Consider the following 22,634-nt stretch of genomic DNA (forward strand, 5'->3'; position numbering starts at 1 on the left):
GTCAGGCTTTATAACACACATATGAGCTCCTGCAGGTCAGGCTTTATAACACACGTATGAGCTCCCGCAGGTCAGGCTTTACAACACACATATGAGCTCCCGCAGGTCAGGCTTTATAACACACATATGAGCTCCCGCAGGTCAGGCTTTATAACACACATATGAGCTCCTGCAGGTCAGGCTTTATAACACACATATGAGCTCCTGCAGGTCAGGCTTTATAACACACATATGAGCTCCTGCAGGTCAGGCTTTATAACACACATATGAGCTCCTGCAGGTCAGGCTTTATAACACACATATGAGCTCCTACAGGTCAGGCTTTATAACACACATATGAGCTCCTGCAGGTCAGGCTTTATAACACACATATGCGCTCCCGCAGGTCAGGCTTTATAACACACATATGAGCTCCCGCAGGTCAGGCTTTATAACACACATATGAGCTCCCGCAGGTCAGGCTTTATAACACACATATGAGCTCCCGCAGGTCAGGCTTTATAACACACATATGAGCTCCCGCAGGTCAGGCTTTATAACACACATATGAGCTCCCGCAGGTCAGGCTTTATAACACACATATGAGCTCCCGCAGGTCAGGCTTTATAACACACATATGAGCTCCTACAGGTCAGGCTTTATAACACACATATGAGCTTCTACAGGTCAGGCTTTATAACAAACATATGAGCTCCTACAGGTCAGGCTTTATAACACACATATGAGCTCCTGCAGGTCAGGCTTTATAACACACATATGAGCTCCTGCAGGTCAGGCTTTATAACAAACATATGAGCTCCTACAGGTCAGGCTTTATAACACACATATGAGCTCCTGCAGGTCAGGCTTTATAACACACATATGAGCTCCTACAGGTCAGGCTTTATAACACACATATGAGCTCCTACAGGTCAGGCTTTATAACAAACATATGAGCTCCTACAGGTCAGGCTTTATAACACACACATGAGCTCCTGCAGGTCAGGCTTTATAACACACATATGAGCTCCTACAGGTCAGGCTTTATAACACACATATGAGCTCCTACAGGTCAGGCTTTATAACACGCCTATGAGCTCCCGCAGGTCAGGCTTTATAACACACATATGAGCTCCTGCAGGTCAGGCTTTATAACACGCCTATGAGCTTCCGCAGGTCAGGCTTTATAACACACATATGAGCTCCCGCAGGTCAGGTTTTATAACACGCCTATGAGCTCCCGCAGGTCAGGCTTTATAACACACATATGAGCTCCCGCAGGTCAGGCTTTATAACACACATATGAGCTCCTGCAGGTCAGGCTTTATAACACACATATGAGCTCCTACAGGTCAGGCTTTATAACACACATATGAGCTCCTGCAGGTCAGGCTTTATAACACACATATGAGCTCCTGCAGGTCAGGCTTTATAACACACATATGAGCTCCTGCAGGTCAGGCTTTATAACAAACATATGAGCTCCTGCAGGTCAGGCTTTATAACACACATATGAGCTCCCGCAGGTCAGGCTTTATAACACACATATGAGCTCCCGCAGGTCAGGCTTTATAACACACATATGAGCTCCCGCAGGTCAGGCTTTATAACACACATATGAGCTCCTGCAGGTCAGGCTTTATAACACACATATGAGCTCCCGCAGGTCAGGCTTTATAACACACATATGAGCTCCTGCAGGTCAGGCTTTATAACACACATATGAGCTCCTGCAGGTCAGGCTTTATAACACACATATGAGCTCCTGCAGGTCAGGCTTTATAACACACATATGAGCTCCTACAGGTCAGGCTCGTTTATAACTTAAGGGTTAGTTCAGCCATGTAAATTGTGTCATTAATTCATGATTTGGATTGCCAGAGTCTCGTGATTTCAGCAGTTTGACTCGTGATCCGAATCATGAATCGATTCACTGACTCATAACGGTTCGAATCATGAATCGATTCACTGACTCATAACGGTTCGAAGCTTTGTTCTGAAATCGGCCATCACTCTATAAGTCGTTATTTAGTGTTTTCCCGCACTAACTCTATTCTGGCCTCTTCATCAATGATTGTAGAGCCGCTGTAGTGAGATGGGCTTTGTAACGACGTCTTTAGTGCCTTTATGGGTCTTGAGAGAGGAAATGACATTGGTGTCAATGAAGGCCTTTCTGAGCCATCGGATTTCAACACTAATATCTTCATCTGTGTGTGAAGATGAGCGGAGGTCTGACGGCTGGCCAACCACAGGAGGAATTAATCACACAGTTTACATTTATGGCTGAACTAACGCTTTAAACACGAGCTCCTGTTTGTCCATGCTCATGCTGTCTAACACGTGTGTGTGTTCTTTCACAGTTTTTCGATTGTAATCTGGGGAATTCTCACGCAGAAGAAGCCATATCAAGGTGAGACGAGAAGGCTTCTGCTAACTCGTATTTCTCCGTCAGATCCTGTAATCGCTTGGCTTTCGTTTTGATCTGACTGGCACTCGTGAGGGAGTGTCTGTGTGTTTATCTGCTCGTGATTTACAGGTACAAGGGAAGAGAAGCTTTTTTTAGTAGCTAGCAGTTACAGGAATACAGAGTGAAAGAAAAAAGACAGAACGGTTGTGTTTGGCAGCAGTCAATGCAGTCCCATCCAGAAGGAACCCATCCATTATCCTGATGTTCATGACATCAGCCGCCTCGGTTTGCTTTTAGAGAAGGGTTGATTCGTTTCTGGTCTAATGAATAAAATATCTTCATTTCTCTCTCTCTTTAAAATTCTTAAAACTAGAAATATTTACTAGACAAGCTAAAGTAATTGTCCTGTTTTGGGGAAAATAACTCAAAATGAAGAGAGTTTTTGCTTAAAATAAGATAAATAATCTGCCAATGGGGTGAGAAAAATAATCTTAATTCAAACAGAAAACAAGATTATTTTTCTCACCCCATTGGCAGATTATTTATCTTATTTTAAGCAAAAACTCTCTTCATTTTGAGTTATTTTTCCCCAAAACAAGAGAAAAACGTTTGCTTGTCTAGTAAATGTTTATAAATGTAAGAATTTTTAGATATTTTGAGTAGAAACAAGACAATAATACTGAGTAAGAAGAGCATTAAGAGTAAGAAGAGCATTTTTTGCAGTGAAATAGAACAACTTTTTTTTAAACAAAGCTTGATCTCTCTTATTGTAGGCTACATCCACTAAAAGATGGAGAAAATATTGATTGATCAATTGTAATGTAGACAATTCATTAAATAAACAACTTCATATCATTCAACAATAAAGCAAAATAAATAAATACCTACTGAAGGAAATAAAGGAGCTATAAATAAATGAGTTTTTAATCGCTATAAATGAGACGTATATTTGTAGACGTGGCGTTTACTTAACTCCTCTGTCGTCAGTTTTATAATATCACTCTCTTTTACAAGCACCCGTCACAATTAAGCATGCGATCGCGATCGCTTCTCAAACGACGGACACTACGGTCTGCGGAGTTCTGCGCGGTCGGATCGCCCGTGGGCCTGGTTAGGAGAAAACAGAAGTAAACCATTTCAGATCTGTCACAGGAAGGAGAATTGAAGGGAGATGTGCTAAAAAAGACATTTATTTTCCTGTTGATTTTGTGATTTCCTCAGTTAAACGAAGGTGTTATCGGTGGTGTGTTAGGTATGCTGATGTTGTTTTTCTGCTCCGCTTAGGAGAGAATAATATCCTGCACATTATGGTGAAGGTGGTGAAGGGCTTGCGTCCGGATCTCGGCCTGGTTCCCCGCAGTCGTCCGCAGGCCTGCTCCGGCTTTCTGGCCCTCATGCAGAAGTGCTGGGCTCATTCTCCAGAAGCCAGACCCAGCTTTCAAGGTGAGCGTCTGTCTTCATCACCGCACAACACTGCAAAAAACGCTCTTCTTACTTAGTATTTTTGTCTTGTTTTGGGGGAAAATAACTCAAAATGAAGAGAGTTTTTGCTTAAAATAAGATAAATAATCTGCCAATGGGGTGAGAAAAATAATCTTGTTTTCTGTTTGAATTAAGATTATTTTTCTCACCCCATTGGCAGATTATTTATCTTATTTTAAGGAAAACTCTCTTCATTTAGAGTTATTTCCCCCAAAACAAGACAATTACTTTTGCTTGTCTAGTAAATACTTTTTTAGATAATAATTTTTAGATGTTTGGACTAGAAATAAGACAATAATACTGAGTTAGAAGAGCGTTGAACAGGAGCCGCATGGCAGAATATGTCCGTGTGTTATTCCTGTTCTGCAGGATAACTCTTAACATACTTCAGGAAGCATTTCTATAAGGGGGTATACCAGACTTCCTGAAATATGCTCTGTTCAAGCTCAGACATTTTTCTGTATGATTTCCGTTTTACAACGAACTTGTCAACCTGTGCAATAAGTCCATTCCTGACATTTCCTCACTACTAAATATTCCACGCTCAACTGTTAGTGGGATTAGAACAAAGTGGAAGCCATTGGGAACAACAGCAACTCAGCCACGAAGTGTTCAATCCCAGAGCGGGGTCAGCGCATGCTGAGGGTCACAGTGCGCAGAAGTCACCAACTTTCTGCAGAGTCAACAGCTCCAGACCTCCAGACTTCTGTGGCCTTCAGATGAGCTCAAGAACAGCGGAGAGAGCTTCACCAAGACATTTTGGACAATTTCATGCTCCCGTCTTTGTGGGATCAGTTTGTGGACGGCCCTTCCTGTCCCAGCATGACTGCGCTCCAGTGCACAAAGCGTCGCTCCATAAAGACATGGATGAGGAGTTTGGTGTGGAGGAACTGGACTGGCCTGCACAGAGTCCTGAGCTCAACCCGATAGAACAGCTTTGGGATGAATTAGAGCGGAGACTGAGAGCCAGGCCTTCTCGTCCAACATCAGTGCCTGACCTCACAAATGAGCTTCTAGAAGAATGGGCAAAAATCCCCATAAACACACTCCTAAACCTTGAGGAAAGCCTTCCCAGAAGAGCTGGAGCTGTTAGAGAGGGTGGGCCGACTCCAGATTAAACCCCACGGGTTAACAAGCAGAAGCTCGTGTGTGAAGGCGGCGCAACACTTTTTGGCGATATAGTGTTTGTGTATCTAATATAATTGTCTTTCTCCTCCAGAGATCACGACAGAAGCTGAGGATCTGTGCACCAAACCCCATGAAGAGTCCAGAGCGTCCATCTCTTCAGAAGCCGAATGTTCTCTCTGCCCGGCAACAGCCTCCAGCGAACAGGTAATCTCAGATCCATCACAAATCTGCTTCCGCTTCTTCATACTTCGTGTGACGCACAGCAGTGTTTACATCCAGTTATGCTCATATGAGTCACGTCACTGCAAAAAATAAAACAATTCTTAAATCAAGAAGTATTTACCAGACAAGCGAAAGTAATTGTGCTGTTTTGGGAAAAAATAACTCAAAATGAAGAGAGAATTAATTTTGAGCATTTTTTCCCCAAACCCGACAATAATACTAAGTAAGAAAAGCATTTTTTGCAGTGTGTGACTGACCTCCGTGATGCGGTTCAGTTATTAGGCAACTCTTTGGTATTTGTTTGTTTTAGTTTAGGTACATAGTGCAAATGTTTCCCCGAGATGACTCTGATGTCTTTCATCAGCGACAGAGAAATGCCACCAAACTGCATTGCTTCAACAGAACCCTTTTGTCATGTTCCGGGAGAGCTTATAAAACTGTTGATTTATTCTGCTCTAATCTGACCTCTGACCTGTGCGGTGTCCAGAGTAATAATCCTCCGCTGTGTGTTAATAGGCCAGAGGAGAACTGAGTCTGGTTTCTCTAAGGTTTATTTTTCTCCATCATGCCCTGATGGAGTTTCGGTTCCTTTGGTCGCCTTTGGCTTGGCTTGCTCAGTTGGGGACACTAACATTATGATCAGAGTTACTCAACTAAATATACAAATAACATTAATGTATAAATAAATTAACTGTATAAACTATATCACTGATCTGCCAACATTGTCTCTCTCTGATAAATTAAAATAAGCTGATAACATCACTGTTTACTCCAGAACGACTGTACAGCCCAATCTAATTCTGCTGCAGTATTGTCCTGTTTAACACTGAAGCTGCTCTGACACAATCGGCGCTGGAGAAGAGCGATAGAAATAAAGATGACTGACTATTTCAGGACGAACACACTATCCCTCATTTCTCAAACTGCTACATGTACTGCAAATAATGCTCTTCTTACTCAGTATTTTTGTCTTGTTTCTAGTCCAAATATCTACAACTTCTTACATTAAGAAACATTTACTAGACAAGCACAAATTATTGTCTTGTTTTGGGAAAAATAACTCAAAATGAAGAGAGTTTTTGCTTAAAATAAGATAAATAATCTGCAAAAACTCTCTTCATTTTGAGTTATTTTTCCCAAAGCAAGACAATAATTTGTGCTTGTCTAGTAAATGTTTCTTGTTTTAATAATTTTTAGATGTTTGGACTAGAAAAGAAAAGCATTTTTTGCAGTGTCTTTGAGATGTTTAATGTGAAATGTCTGATCAGTGGCTAATCTTGATAGCTCTATAACTGTCTACGGTGTGTTTCTTCCCATGCAGACGCAGAGCCAGAAGCCGGTGAGGCCGAAGTCGGCCATGTTGCCTGAGAAAGACTGCAGCCTCTCGGAGCTTCTGTCTCAGATCGACTCCGGCTTCTCCCGCAGCTTCAGCGAAGTGAAGGAAGAGTCTCTGGAGAGCAAAGATAACACCAGTAAAAGGCTTTCGGGCGTCTCCTCGGTGGACTCGGCCTTCTCCTCGCAGGGCTCCATCACACTGTCCTTCGAGAAGGAGAACGCTGCCAACGGTAAGAGGACCGCTCAGGACCACTCGAGTCTTAGTGCATAAGGCCGTTTTAATTGTTTACTTACCCTTTTATCGTTTTGAATTGTTTTTTTTGTTTTTATTATTGATTATTAATTATCCGAGATGTTGAGCAGAAACCATTTGAAATGGACACACTGCAAAAAAATGCTCTTCTTACTCAGTATTTTTGTCTTGTTTAGTCCAGACATCTAAAAATTCTTAAAACAAGAAGTATTTACTAGACAAGCAAAAGTAATTGCCTTGTTTTGGGAAAAAATAACTCAAAATGAAGAGAGTTTTTGCTTAAAATAAGATAAATAATCTGCCAATGGGGTGAGAAAATAAACAAGACAAAAATATTAAGTAAGAACAGCATCTTTTGCAGTACGTCAGGTGTTATGGGAAGGGTTCCCAGTTTCCGGCTATCCTAGTTAATCCATCCTAACAATCAAACTGATTGAATAATAGAAATTGATATTTGTTTTATGTGTATGCCACAGTAAAGAGATGCGTTTTTAGTCTAGATTTAAACTGACAGAAATAGTATTTTTCCCTCATTATCCCTCTCTGTTTAGAGATATTCTCATATGTCTATGATCGCCAGAGTCTCGTGATTTCAGCAGTTTGACTCGCGATCCGAATCATGAGTCGATTCACTGACTCATAACGGTCCGAATCATGAGTCGATTCACTGACTCATAACGGTCCGAATCATGAGTCGATTCACTGACTCATAACGGTTCGAATCATGAGTCGATTCACTGACTCATAACGGTCCGAATCATGAGTCGATTCACTGACTCATAACGGTCCGAATCATGAGTCGATTCACTGACTCATAACGGTCCGAATCATGAGTCGATTCACTGACTCATAACGGTCCGAATCATGAGTCGATTCACTGACTCATAACGGTCCGAATCATGAGTCGATTCACTGACTCATAACGGTTCGAATCATGAATCGATTCACTGACTCATAACGGTTCGAAGCTTTGTTCTGAAATCGGCCATCTCTATATAAGTCGTTATTTAGTGTTTTTGCGCACTAACTCTATTCTGGCCTCTTCATCAATGATTGTAGAGCCGCTGTAGTGAGATGGGCTTTGTAACGACGTCTTTAGTGCCTTTATGGGTCTTGAGAGAGGAAATGACATTGGTGTCAATGAAGGCCTTTCTGAGCCATCGGATTTCAACACTAATATCTTCATCTGTGTGTGAAGATGAGCGGAGGTCTGACGGCTGGCCAACCACAGGAGGAATTAATCACACAATGCACATTTATGGCTGAACTAACGCTTTAGTTATACCCCGAGCGGCCTGACCTGTAGACGTTGTGTTTAGTGTCGGAGCTTTTATTTTATTTTTAATTTACATTTCTGGCTAAACTAACCCTTTAACTGATTTGAATGATCGAAACTGATAATGTTTTATGTGTATGCCACAGTACAGCGATGCGGCTAGACTTAAACCGCTCTCTGTCTTTGCTCCTGTAGAATCCGGCGAGTTTCAGAAGAAGAAGCTCTGCGAAGCGATCCGCACCGAGGACATTGTGAAGCTGATGAAGATCCTCCAGCCTCAGGATGTGGACTTGCTTCTGGAGGGCGGCTGTAACCTGCTCCACTTCGCCGTCAGCCTAGCCAATGAGGAAGCCGTGAAGTTTCTGTTGCTTAGCAACTGCAACCCTAATTTGCCTAATGCGCACGGAGCCACGCCCCTCCACCTGGCCGCCGAGAAGCGTCTAAAGGGCGTGTCCGAAATTCTCCTGAGTCGCAAGACGACAAACGTCAACGCTAAAGATGAGGATCAATACACGGCTCTGCACTTCGCAGCTCAGAACGGAGATGAAGCGCTAACACGATTTCTCCTCGACCGCGCCGCCGCCATTAACGAAACGGACTCGCAGGGGCGAACGCCGACCCACATCGCCTGCCATCACGGCCAGGAGAACGTGCTGAGAGTCCTGCTGAGCCGCGGAGCCGACGTGCACATGCAGGGCAGAGACCACTGGACGGCGCTTCATCTGGCCGCGTGGAGAGGCCACCTGGGCATCGTGAAGCTGCTGGTAAAGCAGGCTGGAGCTGATGTGGACGGGCAGACCTCGGACGGCCGTACGGCGCTCCATCTGGCGTCTCAGAGGGGGCAGTACCGGGTCGCTCGCATCCTGGTGGAGCTCGGAGCTAACGTGCATCTGACCTCCGATGGCCTTTACTCGCCGCTTCACGTGGCTGCCGAAACTGGGCATACTAGCACCTCGAGGCTGCTGGTGAAACACGCCGCGGATATCCACGCTCGCACCGCTAACGGCCACACCGCGCTACACCTGGCGGCCCAGAAAGGCCATCTGCCCACGGTTAAAATGCTCCTGACGGAGGGTGCGGATCCGGAGAGCGCTGACCTCGCCCTCCGCACGCCGAGCCACCTAGCGGCGGAGAACGGGCACTGCGAGGTCCTGAAGGAGCTTCTGCGGAGCTCGGCCCAATCCGCCAACACTCAGGACAGGAGCGGCTTCACTCCTCTACACCTGGCTGTGCGAGCCGGATGTAAAGATGCCATCTGCGTGCTGCTGGAGCATGGAGCGGGTGCAGTGCCTCCGCAGGCCACCAGAGAGCGCTACTACAGCTCAGGGTCCGAGCCACAGAGCCCCAATCCGCTTGCAGTGCCTCCGCAGGCCACCAGAGAGCGCTACTACGGCTCGGAGTCCGAGCCCCAGAGCCCCAATCCGCCCACAGTGCCTCCGCAGGCCACCAGAGAGCGCTACTACAGCTCAGAGCCCGAGCCCCAGAGCCCCAATCCACCCACAGTGCCTCCGCAGGCCACCAGAGAGCGCTACTACAGCCCCGAGCCCGAGAGCCCCAATCCACCCGCAGTGCCACCGCAGGCCACCAGAGAGCGCTACTACAGCTCAGAGCCCCAGAGCCCCAATCCACCCGCAGTGCCACCGCAGGCCACCAGAGAGTGCTACTACAGCTCAGAGCCCGAGCCCCAGAGCCCCAATCCACCCGCAGTGCCACCGCAGGCCACCAGAGAGCGCTACTACAGCTCAGAGCCCGAGCCCCAGAGCCCCAATCCACCCGCAATGCCACCGCAGGCCACCAGAGAGCGCTACTACAGCTCCGAGCCCCAGAGCCCCAATCCACCCGCAGTGCCACCGCAGGCCACCAGAGAGCGCTACTACAGCTCCGAGCCCCAGAGCCCCAATCCGCCCGCAGTGCCTCTGCAGGCCACCAGAGAGCGCTACTACAGCTCCGAGCCCCAGAGCCCCAATCCGCTCGAGAGGAAGGTCGTCATTCTCAAACTCACCAGCCGTAAAAACTCTGACGGCTCGCTGATGCCCGGAGACTCGCTGAGCGGATCGCCGCCTTGCTGAGCGCTACACTACAGCAACAAAACGCTCTTCTTACTCAGTAATTGTGTCTTCACTGCAAAAAATGCATTTCTTACTTAGTATTTCTTGTGTCTTGTTTCAAGTCAAAATATTTTAAAAATCTTACATTAGGAAACATTTACAAGCAAGTAAAAATTGTCTTGTTTTGGGCAAAAATAACGTACTTAAAATTATCAAAATAATCTTGTTTTCTGTTTGAATTAAGATTATTTTTCTCACCCCATTGGCAGATTATTTATCTTATTTTAAGCAAAAACTCTCTTCATTTTGAGTTATTTTCCCCCAAACAAGACAATTACTTTTGCTTGTCTAGTAAATACTTCTTGTTTTAAGACTTTTTAGGTGTTTGGACTAGAAACAAGACAAAAATACTGAGGAAGAAGAGCATTTTTTTTGCTGTGAAAAACATCATTTCTCCAATTGAAACTGTTCCAGTGACTGATTGATTGCATCTAAATGTTTAATTTTTTTTAGATGTGATCAGTCTAGAACATGTTCAGTCTGAGGCCTGAATTGTTCTTCACAGTGAACAGCACACACTCAGACACTTTCTCCCTCCTCTCCTACTCTATAAAGACTGACAGATGCTCTAAAACAGGGACTCTTATCCATCGGGGTTTATGTACATATTGTAATTACTCATTATAAGGTATTTTCTCCAGGGTTTGGTCTCTTGTTGGCTTTCCTCAGTAATAGAGTTGTGCGTTGTGTGTATATATATATCACTACTGTAGATAGACTTCCATGCCATTGTTCATCCTGTCTTTAATGTCACCGTTTTCTTCTGCAAGCGATGCTTTCTCCAACCCCAAAACTGTATTATAAAAATGTCTTTTGTAGCATGTTTAGAATAAGCTCACCGTGTGTATTGCACTTCAGATCTTGGCTATAATTTGAAGAGGGATGGCAATGTTGTGAGGCCAATTATGTAATTAAGTGTCTCAGTCTGACAGAAGTGTGCGTTTATGGAGGATCATGGGAACGGGCCCTCGGGGGGATCACAGGTGGGGGGGCCGATCTATCCTCATGTTCAGGCCAATGGCTCATTCCTGAGACCACTTTATCTTTTCATCACCGCTTTATGCCAAGGGGCGTCGCCGGCACGACCTCCCACTGTCTGGAGCAAACGCCTGATCACTGCAGAGCCTTTAATCTGCGGTCCTTAATCTGCGGTCCTTAAACTGCTGTCCTTAAACTGCTGTGTGTTTCTGTTGGTCACACTGACTTCTGTAATTAGTTAAAGATGCCTTGTCATTTCCTCTCTCTACAAAAAAAGGTATTTCTCAGTTATCCATAGTGTTTGCACAGTTTTATATTTGCACACTTTTATATTTGATGAAAAATTAAAGTGCATCACTTGTAGAGTATCTGTTGTCTGTTGCATATTTCCTCCTCGGTCAGACTTAACCTTTACTATTGCTGCCAGAAGTACAGCGATTTGATCAGATCTCTTCCTGCTGACATGAATTACTCTTTATATATCGTGGGTTATTGAGCTATTGTTTTTAAAGCAGTCATATTTTACATTTTATTCTAGTGCAAACATTGGGTAAAAAAAAAAAACACCTTTTGGAAAATTTTCCAGCACATCCTATAAACAGCTTAGCAACACCCTGGCAACCACCCAGAACACCCTAGTAACACATAGCAAGTGGCAACCATTTAAAGCATGACCCTTATAGCAATACCCCATAAAACCCTGGCATCTGCATAGCAACACCCTGGCAACAACCCAGAACACCCTAGCAGCTGCATAGCAACACCCTGGCAACCACCCAGAACACCCTAGCAACACATAGCAAGTGGCAACCATTTAAAGCATGAACCTTATAGCAATACCCCATAAAACCCTGGCATCTGCATAGCAACACCCTGGCAATAACCCAGAACATCCTAGCAGCTGCATAGCAACACCCTGGGAACCACCAAGAACACCTTGGTAACAACATGGCAATGGGCTGGCAACCACCCAGAGGTGTGTTTCCCAAAAGCATTGTTAGCAAACTATGGTCGTAAGTTCATTGAACTCCATTAGTAACGACAGAAGTTGCGCCCATTGTTGGTTCTGGGAAACACACTCCAGAACATTTTAACAATCGCATAGCAACACCCTGGCAACAATTGAGATCACCCTAGCAACACCTAGCAAGCGGAAACCAATTAGAACATGTTTGGAACTGCACAGCAACACCCCATAAAACCCTAGCAACCCTGGCATTTACATAGCAACAACCCAGAACACCCTATTAGCTTCATAGCAACACCCTGGCAACCACAAGAATATCTTAGTAACAACATAGCAATGGGCTGGCACCGACCAGAACAAAGAACATTTTAACAACTGCATAGCAGCACCCTGGTAACCACCCAGAACACCCTAGCAACACCAGACAAGCGGCAACCAATCAGAACATGTTAGGAACTGCATATCAACACCGCAGAAAATCCTAGCTACTCTGGCATCTGCGTAGCAACAAGCCAGAACACCCCAGGAGCTACATAGCAACAACCTGGCAACCACCCAGAACAACCACATTAGGAGTTTGATTTTGAACAAATCTCTAAAGACTGACTGTGAGCTGCGAGGATGAGCCATGACGCAATCTCCCTGCCCATCTTTATACACATAACCAACGTTTGCATTTACGGGCGGAATCTTAAAAAAAAAAACAAGTATTGAATCAAATGTTTCCATTTGTGTTTAATTCCATGTTTTATGGCGTGTGGAGGGATTGTGACGGTTGTACATTATACAGTGAGGGCAATGGAAAAGGTTTTTCAAACTTAAAACAATACCTTACTGTGCGTGTGCGTGTGCGTGTGCGTGTGCGTGTGCGTGTGCGTGTGCGTGCGCGTGCGCGTGTGCGTGTGTGAGACACACACCTCCACCACCTCATTATCTTAGAAAGACAGCGCCAGGCCCGATATGGATCCTCTTTTCACAGAACTGGTGGGACTGGTCTGGCAGGTTCAGGGATGATGAGTTTAAAGCCACAGACGGGCTCGGACGTGCACACACACGTGGAAACACACACACACACACGTTAGGTTTTTGTGAATTGTGGGGACTTTCCATAGGTGTAATGCATTTTACACTGTACAAACTGTACATTCTATCCCCCTACACTGCCCCTAAACCTAAACACACACACACACACACACTGCCCCTAAACCTACCCATCACAGGAAATTTTCAGCATTTTTACAGTTTCAAAAAAACATGCTAAGGTTTTTTTTGATCACTAGACAAAACAGGCTAGTGATCTCAGGTTTATATTACATTGTGGGGAGTCTGGGGACATTGAGTCACACACCACAATGTAATACAAACAAGTACACACACACACACACACACACACACACTTCCCCTAAACCTACCCATCTCACACACACACACACACACACACACTGATTTATGAGCTGGTGTCAGATGTGTGCAGCTCAGACTCTGTTGATCTCATGGAAAGTTACTCATTGACTGGCTCCGCAAACAGGAAGAGCTGAATAGAGTTATTGTTCCTCTATAATCTATATCTGCTACCGCTCCAGACTCAGGTCAAGGTCACTCGCCTCAGCAGATTTACCGGCATATCATTAAGCATAAGGGGAAGACATAATAAAGACTTCACTTCCATCAGAGGGTCATGACAAGCAGTTTAACAGGCATGAGTTTCTTAATCACGTAATGGAAAACAAAGCGTCTGAATCGGCTGATGTCAGGGTGTGTGTGTGTGTGTGTGTGTGTGTGTGTGTGTGTGTGTGTGTGTGTGTGTGTGTGTGTGTGTGTGTGTGTGTGTGTGTGTGAGACGCCTTGAACACACAGGTGTTTCCTTCAGGACATCATTGAGACGAGCAAGATCCGACACGAACGGCATTCTTCCTCTCTGAACACACACACATGAATCACACATGAACCTCACACACACTCCGATGCTCCACCTGCTGGAGAAATAGAAATATTCAACACCACAGATGCATGCTGTCTTCCTTTAGGTCCTGTAGTTGTCAAAATAAGGAAGTGGTGTTTTGTTGCAACCATGTGAAGGTGTTTCTGCTTCGAAAACGTTTTATTTGCCTGTGTTAATAACATTTATGCAGAAATAAGGCTAAAATATGAACTTTTCATAATGTAAAGTTTTCCCGGGACACTTGCCTTCGATTGCCTTTCCCGATCACATAATCATTAAAGAATCAGCTCAGACTAGCTTTTTTGACACTTGGGTTAGACAGATGACTTTTTAAGAGTGCAAATTATCTTTTAAAATGTATATTTTGTGTTATTTGTTGTTGTTGTTGTTCAGTAGGCCAACATTTGCTTTGCTATAAACTTGTTTATTCTATTACTGTCATGTTTTGAAGCTGTTTTCCTGTGTAATAATGGTGTGCCTGAGTGTCTTTAATAGAGATCAGCCTTTAATGTCTGAAATCGCTTATTAATATGGAAAGTGTATTTTGTGGAGCTGGAATAATCCCCTTTTAGCTTTATTGCAATTCACTTAAATGGCGCTGTTGTGTAAAAATATACACATATTCCCTATAATTAATATAAAGTCATAAAAGTAGCTTGCATCTAAGTTATTAAAAGAGAAGAAAATGCACTTATAAATGTGAAATGCACATTTCTAAAGCATATGAGTGTTTATGAGTGAGTGCTGCAGTCTCTGATCTGGCCAGATGGTGGCGCTAGCGGTGTGTTTATGACTACAGAAAGTGATTATAGATGTTTATTAATAAAACAGAAACGATGACAAACTCCTTCAGGAGGACATTATTGAAGTGCATACAAAAACCTGAAAAAGAAAAGAACACTCATAAATAGACCATCTCTTTGCATAAATGATGATGATGATGATCAGAAAGAGCTTTATTGCCAAGTGTGCTTTCACATACAAGGAATTTTTTTTGGTGCTGAAGCTTCCAGTGCACATAAACAATACAAATACAACACGATGATGATGATGATGATGATGATGATGATGATGATGATAATGGTGGTGATGGTGAGAGTCAGACTGTCAAATGATGAAAGCAGAACCATGTCTTTCATTTGAATGCAGAACCGATGACGGTGGTGGATGTTGGTTTGATTGGGGAATCATAGAGCCATATATGCGTTTATATGAGGAGGAACTTCACAGATCAGAGGAAGGAGATGGCAGATGGAAAATCCCTGCTGGAATTACCCACGCTCGTGATGGTTGCTTAAATTAATAAATAAATAAATAAATAATACTAAAAAAAATTAATGAAAAAATGAAATAATACTAAAAATAATACATTAATAATTAAAAAATATATTTAAAATAATAATAAAATATTACAAAATAAATAAAACATTTTAATAAATAAAAAATAAATTAAATAAATTAAAAATTAAAGTAAAATACAAAAATTAAATAAAATCAATCAATCAATCAATAAAATAATAATAATAATAATAATAATAATAATAATGCAAAAATAAACTAAACAAATAAATAATAACATTTAATTATATATAGGCCTATATATATATATATATATATATATATATATATATATATATATATATATATATATATATATATATATATATATATAGAGGCTGTGGGGTTTATTTTATAACATATATACATATAATAAACCCCGCAGCCTCGACCCTACAGAAGACAAGCGCTCTACGGCAGAATGCACTTTATATTTATTTATTTAATTTAGAAATGTTTGAGAAATGTATGTTTATGTTTCTTCTTTTGTTGTAAATTTTAAAAAGTCGATTAAAAATGTAAAAGTTGAGATCTCAACCACACTCGAGTCTAATATTTTAGACTCTTTTTTCGCAGCACTATTTGAAATCCACAAACTGTATAATATTTAACTTAGGCCTATTATTTAAATGCCATGTGTTTTTATTTTCTTTAAATTGAGCAGTAACTCCCTTTCAACTATATAATTACCCCTGCATCTGTATGTGTGTATGTAAGTAATTAACAAACAGCAAAATGCGATATAAGCACAGGAGAAAATATTATAAGCCTTTATAAAAGTAATGAATCATGCTGAGCTGTGAGCCATCATGGAGTCTAGCCCTTCCAGTCAGCGCAACAGCGAGCCAGCAGCCAATCAGAGGCGCGAACGCACAGCACGTGACGGGTCTGGAGTGGCGCGCGTCGCGTGTGTGGAGCGCGCTTTACTGTGCGTCGGTGCTGTACTTGTAGCTGCTCGCGTCGCGTCAATAACAACAGCCGCTCATCGGCGTGTTTACCGCGCACCTCAGCCGGGGCTGGCTCCACATTTCCTCTGATAACGCGACTATTAAGGTAAGAACCGTCGATAACATCCGTAGGTGTCGTGTGTTCTCCGAGAGGTGTCGATGTCACCGAGGAGAATAAACGACGCGAGATAACGGATCTGCGCTCGAGCTGCTCTTATATTCCTCTCAGAATGCCCTCAACTCTGTTTAAAGTCTTTATTCCTCTCAGAATGCCCTCAACTCTGTTTAAAGTCTTTATTCTTCTCAGAATGTCCTCAACTCTGTTTAAAGTCTTTATTCTTCACAGAATGCTTCAACTCTGTTTAAAGTCTTTATTCTTCTCAGAATGTCCTCAACTCTGTTTAAAGTCTTTACTCCTCTCAGAATGCCCTCAACTCTGTTTAAAGTCTTTATTCTTCACAGAATGCTTCAACTCTGTTTAAAGTCTTTATTCCTCTCAGAATGCCCTCAACTCTGTTTAAAGTCTTTATTCTTCTCAGAATGTCCTCAACTCTGTTTAAAGTCTTTATTCTTCTCAGAATGCCCTCAACTCTGTTTAAAGTCTTTATTCTTCTCAGAATGTCCTCAACTCTGTTTAAAGTCTTTATTCTTCTCAGAATGCCCTCAACTCTGTTTAAAGTCTTTATTCCTCTCAGAATGCCCTCAACTCTGTTTAAAGTCTTTATTCTTCACAGAATGCCCTCAACTCTGTTTAAAGTCTTTATTCTTCTCAGGATGCCCTCAACTCTGTTTAAAGTCTTTATTCCCCTCAGAATGTCCTCAACTCTGTTTAAAGTCTTTATTCCTCTCAGAATGTCCTCAACTCTGTTTAAAGTCTTTATTCCTCTCAGAATGCCCTCAACTCTGTTTAAAGTCTTTATTCTTCACAGAATGCCCTCAACTCTGTTTAAAGTCTTTATTCTTCTCAGGATGCCCTCAACTCTGTTTAAAGTCTTTATTCCCCTCAGAATGTCCTCAACTCTGTTTAAAGTCTTTATTCCTCTCAGAATGCCCTCAACTCTGTTTAAAGTCTTTATTCCCCTCAGAATGCCCTCAACTCTGTTTAAAGTCTTTATTCTTCTCAGAATGCCCTCAACTCTGTTTAAAGTCTTTATTCTTCTCAGAATGCCCTCAACTCTGTTTAAAGTCTTTATTCTTCTCAGAATGCCCTCAACTCTGTTTAAAGTCTTTATTCCTCTCAGAATGCCCTCAACTCTGTTTAAAGTCTTTATTCTTCACAGAATGCCCTCAACTCTGTTTAAAGTCTTTATTCTTCTCAGAATGCCCTCAACTCTGTTTAAAGTCTTTATTCTTCTCAGAATGCCCTCAACTCTGTTTAAAGTCTTTATTCTTCTCAGAATGCCCTCAACTCTGTTTAAAGTCTTTATTCCTCTCAGAATGCCCTCAACTCTGTTTAAAGTCTTTATTCTTCTCAGAATGCCCTCAACTCTGTTTAAAGTCTTTATTCTTCACAGAATGTCCTCAACTCTGTTTAAAGTCTTTATTCTTCTCAGAATGCCCTCAACTCTGTTTAAAGTCTTTATTCCTCTCAGAATGCCCTCAACTCTGTTTAAAGTCTTTATTCTTCACAGAATGCCCTCAACTCTGTTTAAAGTCTTTATTCCTCTCAGAATGCCCTCAACTCTGTTTAAAGTCTTTATTCTTCTCAGAATGCCCTCAACTCTGTTTAAAGTCTTTATTCTTCACAGAATGCCCTCAACTCTGTTTAAAGTCTTTATTCCTCTCAGAATGTCCTCAACTCTGTTTAAAGTCTTTATTCTTCTCAGAATGCCCTCAACTCTGTTTAAAGTCTTTATTCCTCTCAGAATGTCCTCAACTCTGTTTAAAGTCTTTATTCCTCTCAGAATGTCCTCAACTCTGTTTAAAGTCTTTATTCCTCTCAGAATGTCCTCAACTCTGTTTAAAGTCTTTATTCCTCTCAGAATGCTTCAACTCTGTTTAAAGTCTTTATTCTTCTCAGAATGCTTCAACTCTGTTTAAAGTCTTTATTCTTCTCAGAATGCTTCAACTCTGTTTAAAGTCTTTATTCCTCTCAGAATGCTTCAACTCTGTTTAAAGTCTTTATTCTTCTCAGAATGCCCTCAACTCTGTTTAAAGTCTTTATTCTTCTCAGAATGCTTCAACTCTGTTTAAAGTCTTTATTCCTCTCAGAATGCTTCAACTCTGTTTAAAGTCTTTATTCCTCACAGAATGTCCTCAACTCTGTTTAAAGTCTTTATTCTTCACAGAATGTCCTCAACTCTGTTTAAAGTCTTTATTCTTCACAGAATGTCCTCAACTCTGTTTAAAGTCTTTATTCCTCTCAGAATGTCCTCAACTCTGTTTAAAGTCTTTATTCTTCACAGAATGTCCTCAACTCTGTTTAAAGTCTTTATTCTTCACAGAATGCCCTCAACTCTGTTTAAAGTCTTTATTCCTCTCAGAATGTCCTCAACTCTGTTTTAAGTCTTTATTCTTCTCAGGATGCCCTCAACTCTGTTTAAAGTCTTTATTCTTCTCAGAATGTCCTCAACTCTGTTTAAAGTCTTTATTCTTCACAGAATGTCCTCAACTCTGTTTAAAGTCTTTATTCTTCACAGAATGTCCTCAACTCTGTTTAAAGTCTTTATTCCTCTCAGAATGTCCTCAACTCTGTTTTAAGTCTTTATTCTTCACAGAATGTCCTCAACTCTGTTTAAAGTCTTTATTCCTCTCAGAATGTCCTCAACTCTGTTTAAAGTCTTTATTCCTCTCAGAATGTCCTCAACTCTGTTTAAAGTCTTTATTCCTCTCAGAATGCCCTCAACTCTGTTTAAAGTCTTTATTCCTCTCAGAATGTCCTCAACTCTGTTTAAAGTCTTTATTCCTCTCAGAATGTCCTCAACTCTGTTTAAAGTCTTTATTCCTCTCAGGATGCCCTCAACTCTGTTTAAAGTCTTTATTCCTCTCAGAATGTCCTCAACTCTGTTTAAAGTCTTTATTCCTCTCAGAATGTCCTCAACTCTGTTTAAAGTCTTTATTCTTCTCAGGATGCCCTCAACTCTGTTTAAAGTCTTTATTCTTCTCAGAATGTCCTCAACTCTGTTTAAAGTCTTTATTCTTCTCAGAATGTCCTCAACTCTGTTTAAAGTCTTTATTCCCCTCAGAATGTCCTCAACTCTGTTTAAAGTCTTTATTCCTCTCAGAATGCCCTCAACTCTGTTTAAAGTCTTTATTCTTCTCAGAATGTCCTCAACTCTGTTTAAAGTCTTTACTCCTCTCAGAATGTCCTCAACTCTGTTTAAAGTCTTTATTCCTCTCAGAATGCCCTCAACTCTGTTTAAAGTCTTTATTCTTCTCAGAATGTCCTCAACTCTGTTTAAAGTCTTTATTCTTCTCAGAATGTCCTCAACTCTGTTTAAAGTCTTTATTCTTCTCAGAATGTCCTCAACTCTGTTTAAAGTCTTTATTCCCCTCAGAATGTCCTCAACTCTGTTTAAAGTCTTTATTCCTCTCAGAATGCCCTCAACTCTGTTTAAAGTCTTTATTCCTCTCAGAATGTCCTCAACTCTGTTTAAAGTCTTTATTCTTCTCAGAATGTCCTCAACTCTGTTTTAAGTCTTTATTCTTCTCAGAATGCCCTCAACTCTGTTTAAAGTCTTTATTCTTCTCAGAATGTCCTCAACTCTGTTTAAAGTCTTTATTCCCCTCAGAATGTCCTCAACTCTGTTTAAAGTCTTTATTCCTCTCAGAATGCCCTCAACTCTGTTTAAAGTCTTTATTCTTCTCAGAATGTCCTCAACTCTGTTTAAAGTCTTTACTCCTCTCAGAATGTCCTCAACTCTGTTTAAAGTCTTTACTCCTCTCAGAATGCCCTCAACTCTGTTTAAAGTCTTTATTCTTCTCAGAATGCCCTCAACTCTGTTTAAAGTCTTTACTCCTCTCAGAATGCCCTCAACTCTGTTTAAAGTCTTTACTCCTCTCAGAATGCCCTCAACTCTGTTTAAAGTCTTTATTCTTCTCAGAATGTCCTCAACTCTGTTTTAAGTCTTTATTCTTCTCAGAATGCCCTCAACTCTGTTTAAAGTCTTTACTCCTCTCAGAATGCCCTCAACTCTGTTTAAAGTCTTTATTCTTCTCAGAATGCTTCAACTCTGTTTTAAGTCTTTATTCTTCTCAGAATGCCCTCAACTCTGTTTAAAGTCTTTATTCTTCTCAGAATGTCCTCAACTCTGTTTAAAGTCTTTATTCCCCTCAGAATGCCCTCAACTCTGTTTAAAGTCTTTATTCTTCTCAGAATGTCCTCAACTCTGTTTAAAGTCTTTACTCCTCTCAGAATGTCCTCAACTCTGTTTAAAGTCTTTACTCCTCTCAGAATGCCCTCAACTCTGTTTAAAGTCTTTATTCTTCTCAGAATGCCCTCAACTCTGTTTAAAGTCTTTATTCTTCTCAGAATGCCCTCAACTCTGTTTAAAGTCTTTATTCTTCACAGAATGCCCTCAACTCTGTTTAAAGTCTTTATTCCTCACAGAATGCCCTCAACTCTGTTTAAAGTCTTTATTCTTCACAGAATGCCCTCAACTCTGTTTAAAGTCTTTATTCCTCACAGAATGCCCTCAACTCTGTTTAAAGTCTTTATTCCTCTCAGAATGTCCTCAACTCTGTTTAAAGTCTTTATTCCTCTCAGGATGCCCTCAACTCTGTTTAAAGTCTTTATTCCTCTCAGAATGTCCTCAACTCTGTTTAAAGTCTTTATTCCTCTCAGGATGCCCTCAACTCTGTTTAAAGTCTTTATTCCTCTCAGAATGCCCTCAACTCTGTTTAAAGTCTTTATTCTTCACAGAATGCCCTCAACTCTGTTTAAAGTCTTTATTCCTCACAGAATGCCCTCAACTCTGTTTAAAGTCTTTATTCTTCACAGAATGCCCTCAACTCTGTTTAAAGTCTTTATTCTTCTCAGAATGCCCTCAACTCTGTTTAAAGTCTTTATTCTTCACAGAATGCCCTCAACTCTGTTTAAAGTCTTTATTCTTCTCAGAATGCCCTCAACTCTGTTTAAAGTCTTTATTCTTCACAGAATGCCCTCAACTCTGTTTAAAGTCTTTATTCCTCACAGAATGCCCTCAACTCTGTTTAAAGTCTTTATTCTTCTCAGAATGCCCTCAACTCTGTTTAAAGTCTTTATTCCTCACAGAATGCCCTCAACTCTGTTTAAAGTCTTTATTCTTCACAGAATGCCCTCAACTCTGTTTAAAGTCTTTATTCTTCACAGAATGCCCTCAACTCTGTTTAAAGTCTTTATTCTTCTCAGAATGTCCTCAACTCTGTTTAAAGTCTTTATTCTTCTCAGAATGTTACATCTATCATCAAATGAAAGATATGATATCAGTAGATATTCAGAATTTAGAGCCTTATATAATTAAATAATCGCCAGGGATGTCTCATAACCTAGTGTGCTGCCTACCTAGAACACACACACACACACACACTGCTCTGCTCTGTTTCGTCTGTCTGTGATATTAACAATGAACTAGAAAGAGATGTTTGATCTAAAGGAGACAGTGTTTATAAATGATCTCCATGTTTGTGTATACAGGCTTCCCAAAGAAAGGGGAAATACCAGAACTGGAAAAGCTTGGGAAAGTCATGGGAAGGATAGACATCCTCAAAGCCAAAGAAATGTCTATAGTGAACAATTATTAGTTTCTAGATGGGAAAATATGACTGTACTGTAGACTGAACTAGCTTACAAGTCATTGTGAGTGTGAATTTAATTAAACAAAAAGTATATTTAATTACCTTTTCCAATATTCGCCGAGGAATGGAAAGCCCATTGGATAAAAAAAGAGTGGTGTGTGTGTGTGAGAGAGAGAGAGAGAGAGAGAGTGTGTGTGTGTGTGTGTGTGTGTGTGTGTGTTAGTGCTATCAAATTGATTAAAATAAGTCTGTCTGTCTGTCTGTCTCTATATATCTATCTCTTCTGATGACTTCATACGTCAAACATTAAACTAAAAAAATTCTAAATTTAAACTTTTAAAACCTTTTTTAAACGTTCTGATTGGCTCTCTCCCAAGCCAATTTAGAGTTTGTCTCGACAAACTTTTTAATCTAGTTTCACCGTTACTCTCCAAAGGAATTTAGAAACAACTTAAAGACGCTTTAATGAAGGCTAGTGTCACTGAAACATTAATAATATTCATCGTTACTGTATCATTAAACGCTATAACGCATCCTCACATAATCCCGTTATAATA

At 41.3% G+C, this 22,634-nt stretch overlaps 2 protein-coding genes across 2 annotated transcripts in view; both read left to right on the forward strand.

Moving 5' to 3' along the window:
- ripk4 (receptor-interacting serine-threonine kinase 4) overlaps nucleotides 1–11,522 on the forward strand; it is a 33,594-nt gene extending 22,072 nt beyond the window's left edge. Inside the window, exons 4-8 of the mRNA XM_067433508.1 lie at nucleotides 2,340–2,389; nucleotides 3,671–3,829; nucleotides 5,088–5,200; nucleotides 6,540–6,783; nucleotides 8,278–11,522. Of these exons, the coding sequence (XP_067289609.1) occupies nucleotides 2,340–2,389; nucleotides 3,671–3,829; nucleotides 5,088–5,200; nucleotides 6,540–6,783; nucleotides 8,278–10,151 (2,440 nt within the window). The 3' untranslated portion in view covers nucleotides 10,152–11,522. The remainder of the gene's footprint in view (nucleotides 1–2,339; nucleotides 2,390–3,670; nucleotides 3,830–5,087; nucleotides 5,201–6,539; nucleotides 6,784–8,277) is intronic.
- A 4,794-nt stretch (nucleotides 11,523–16,316) lies between these two features.
- Nucleotides 16,317–22,634, forward strand: part of c23h21orf91 (chromosome 23 C21orf91 homolog) — a 32,243-nt gene continuing 25,925 nt past the window's right edge. The window contains exon 1 of the mRNA XM_067433574.1: nucleotides 16,317–16,468. The gene's annotated coding sequence lies outside the window, so the exon portion shown is untranslated. The remainder of the gene's footprint in view (nucleotides 16,469–22,634) is intronic.

Source organism: Pseudorasbora parva, chromosome 23, assembly GCF_024679245.1.
Source record: "Pseudorasbora parva isolate DD20220531a chromosome 23, ASM2467924v1, whole genome shotgun sequence".
NCBI classification, from domain to species: Eukaryota; Metazoa; Chordata; class Actinopteri; order Cypriniformes; family Gobionidae; genus Pseudorasbora; species Pseudorasbora parva.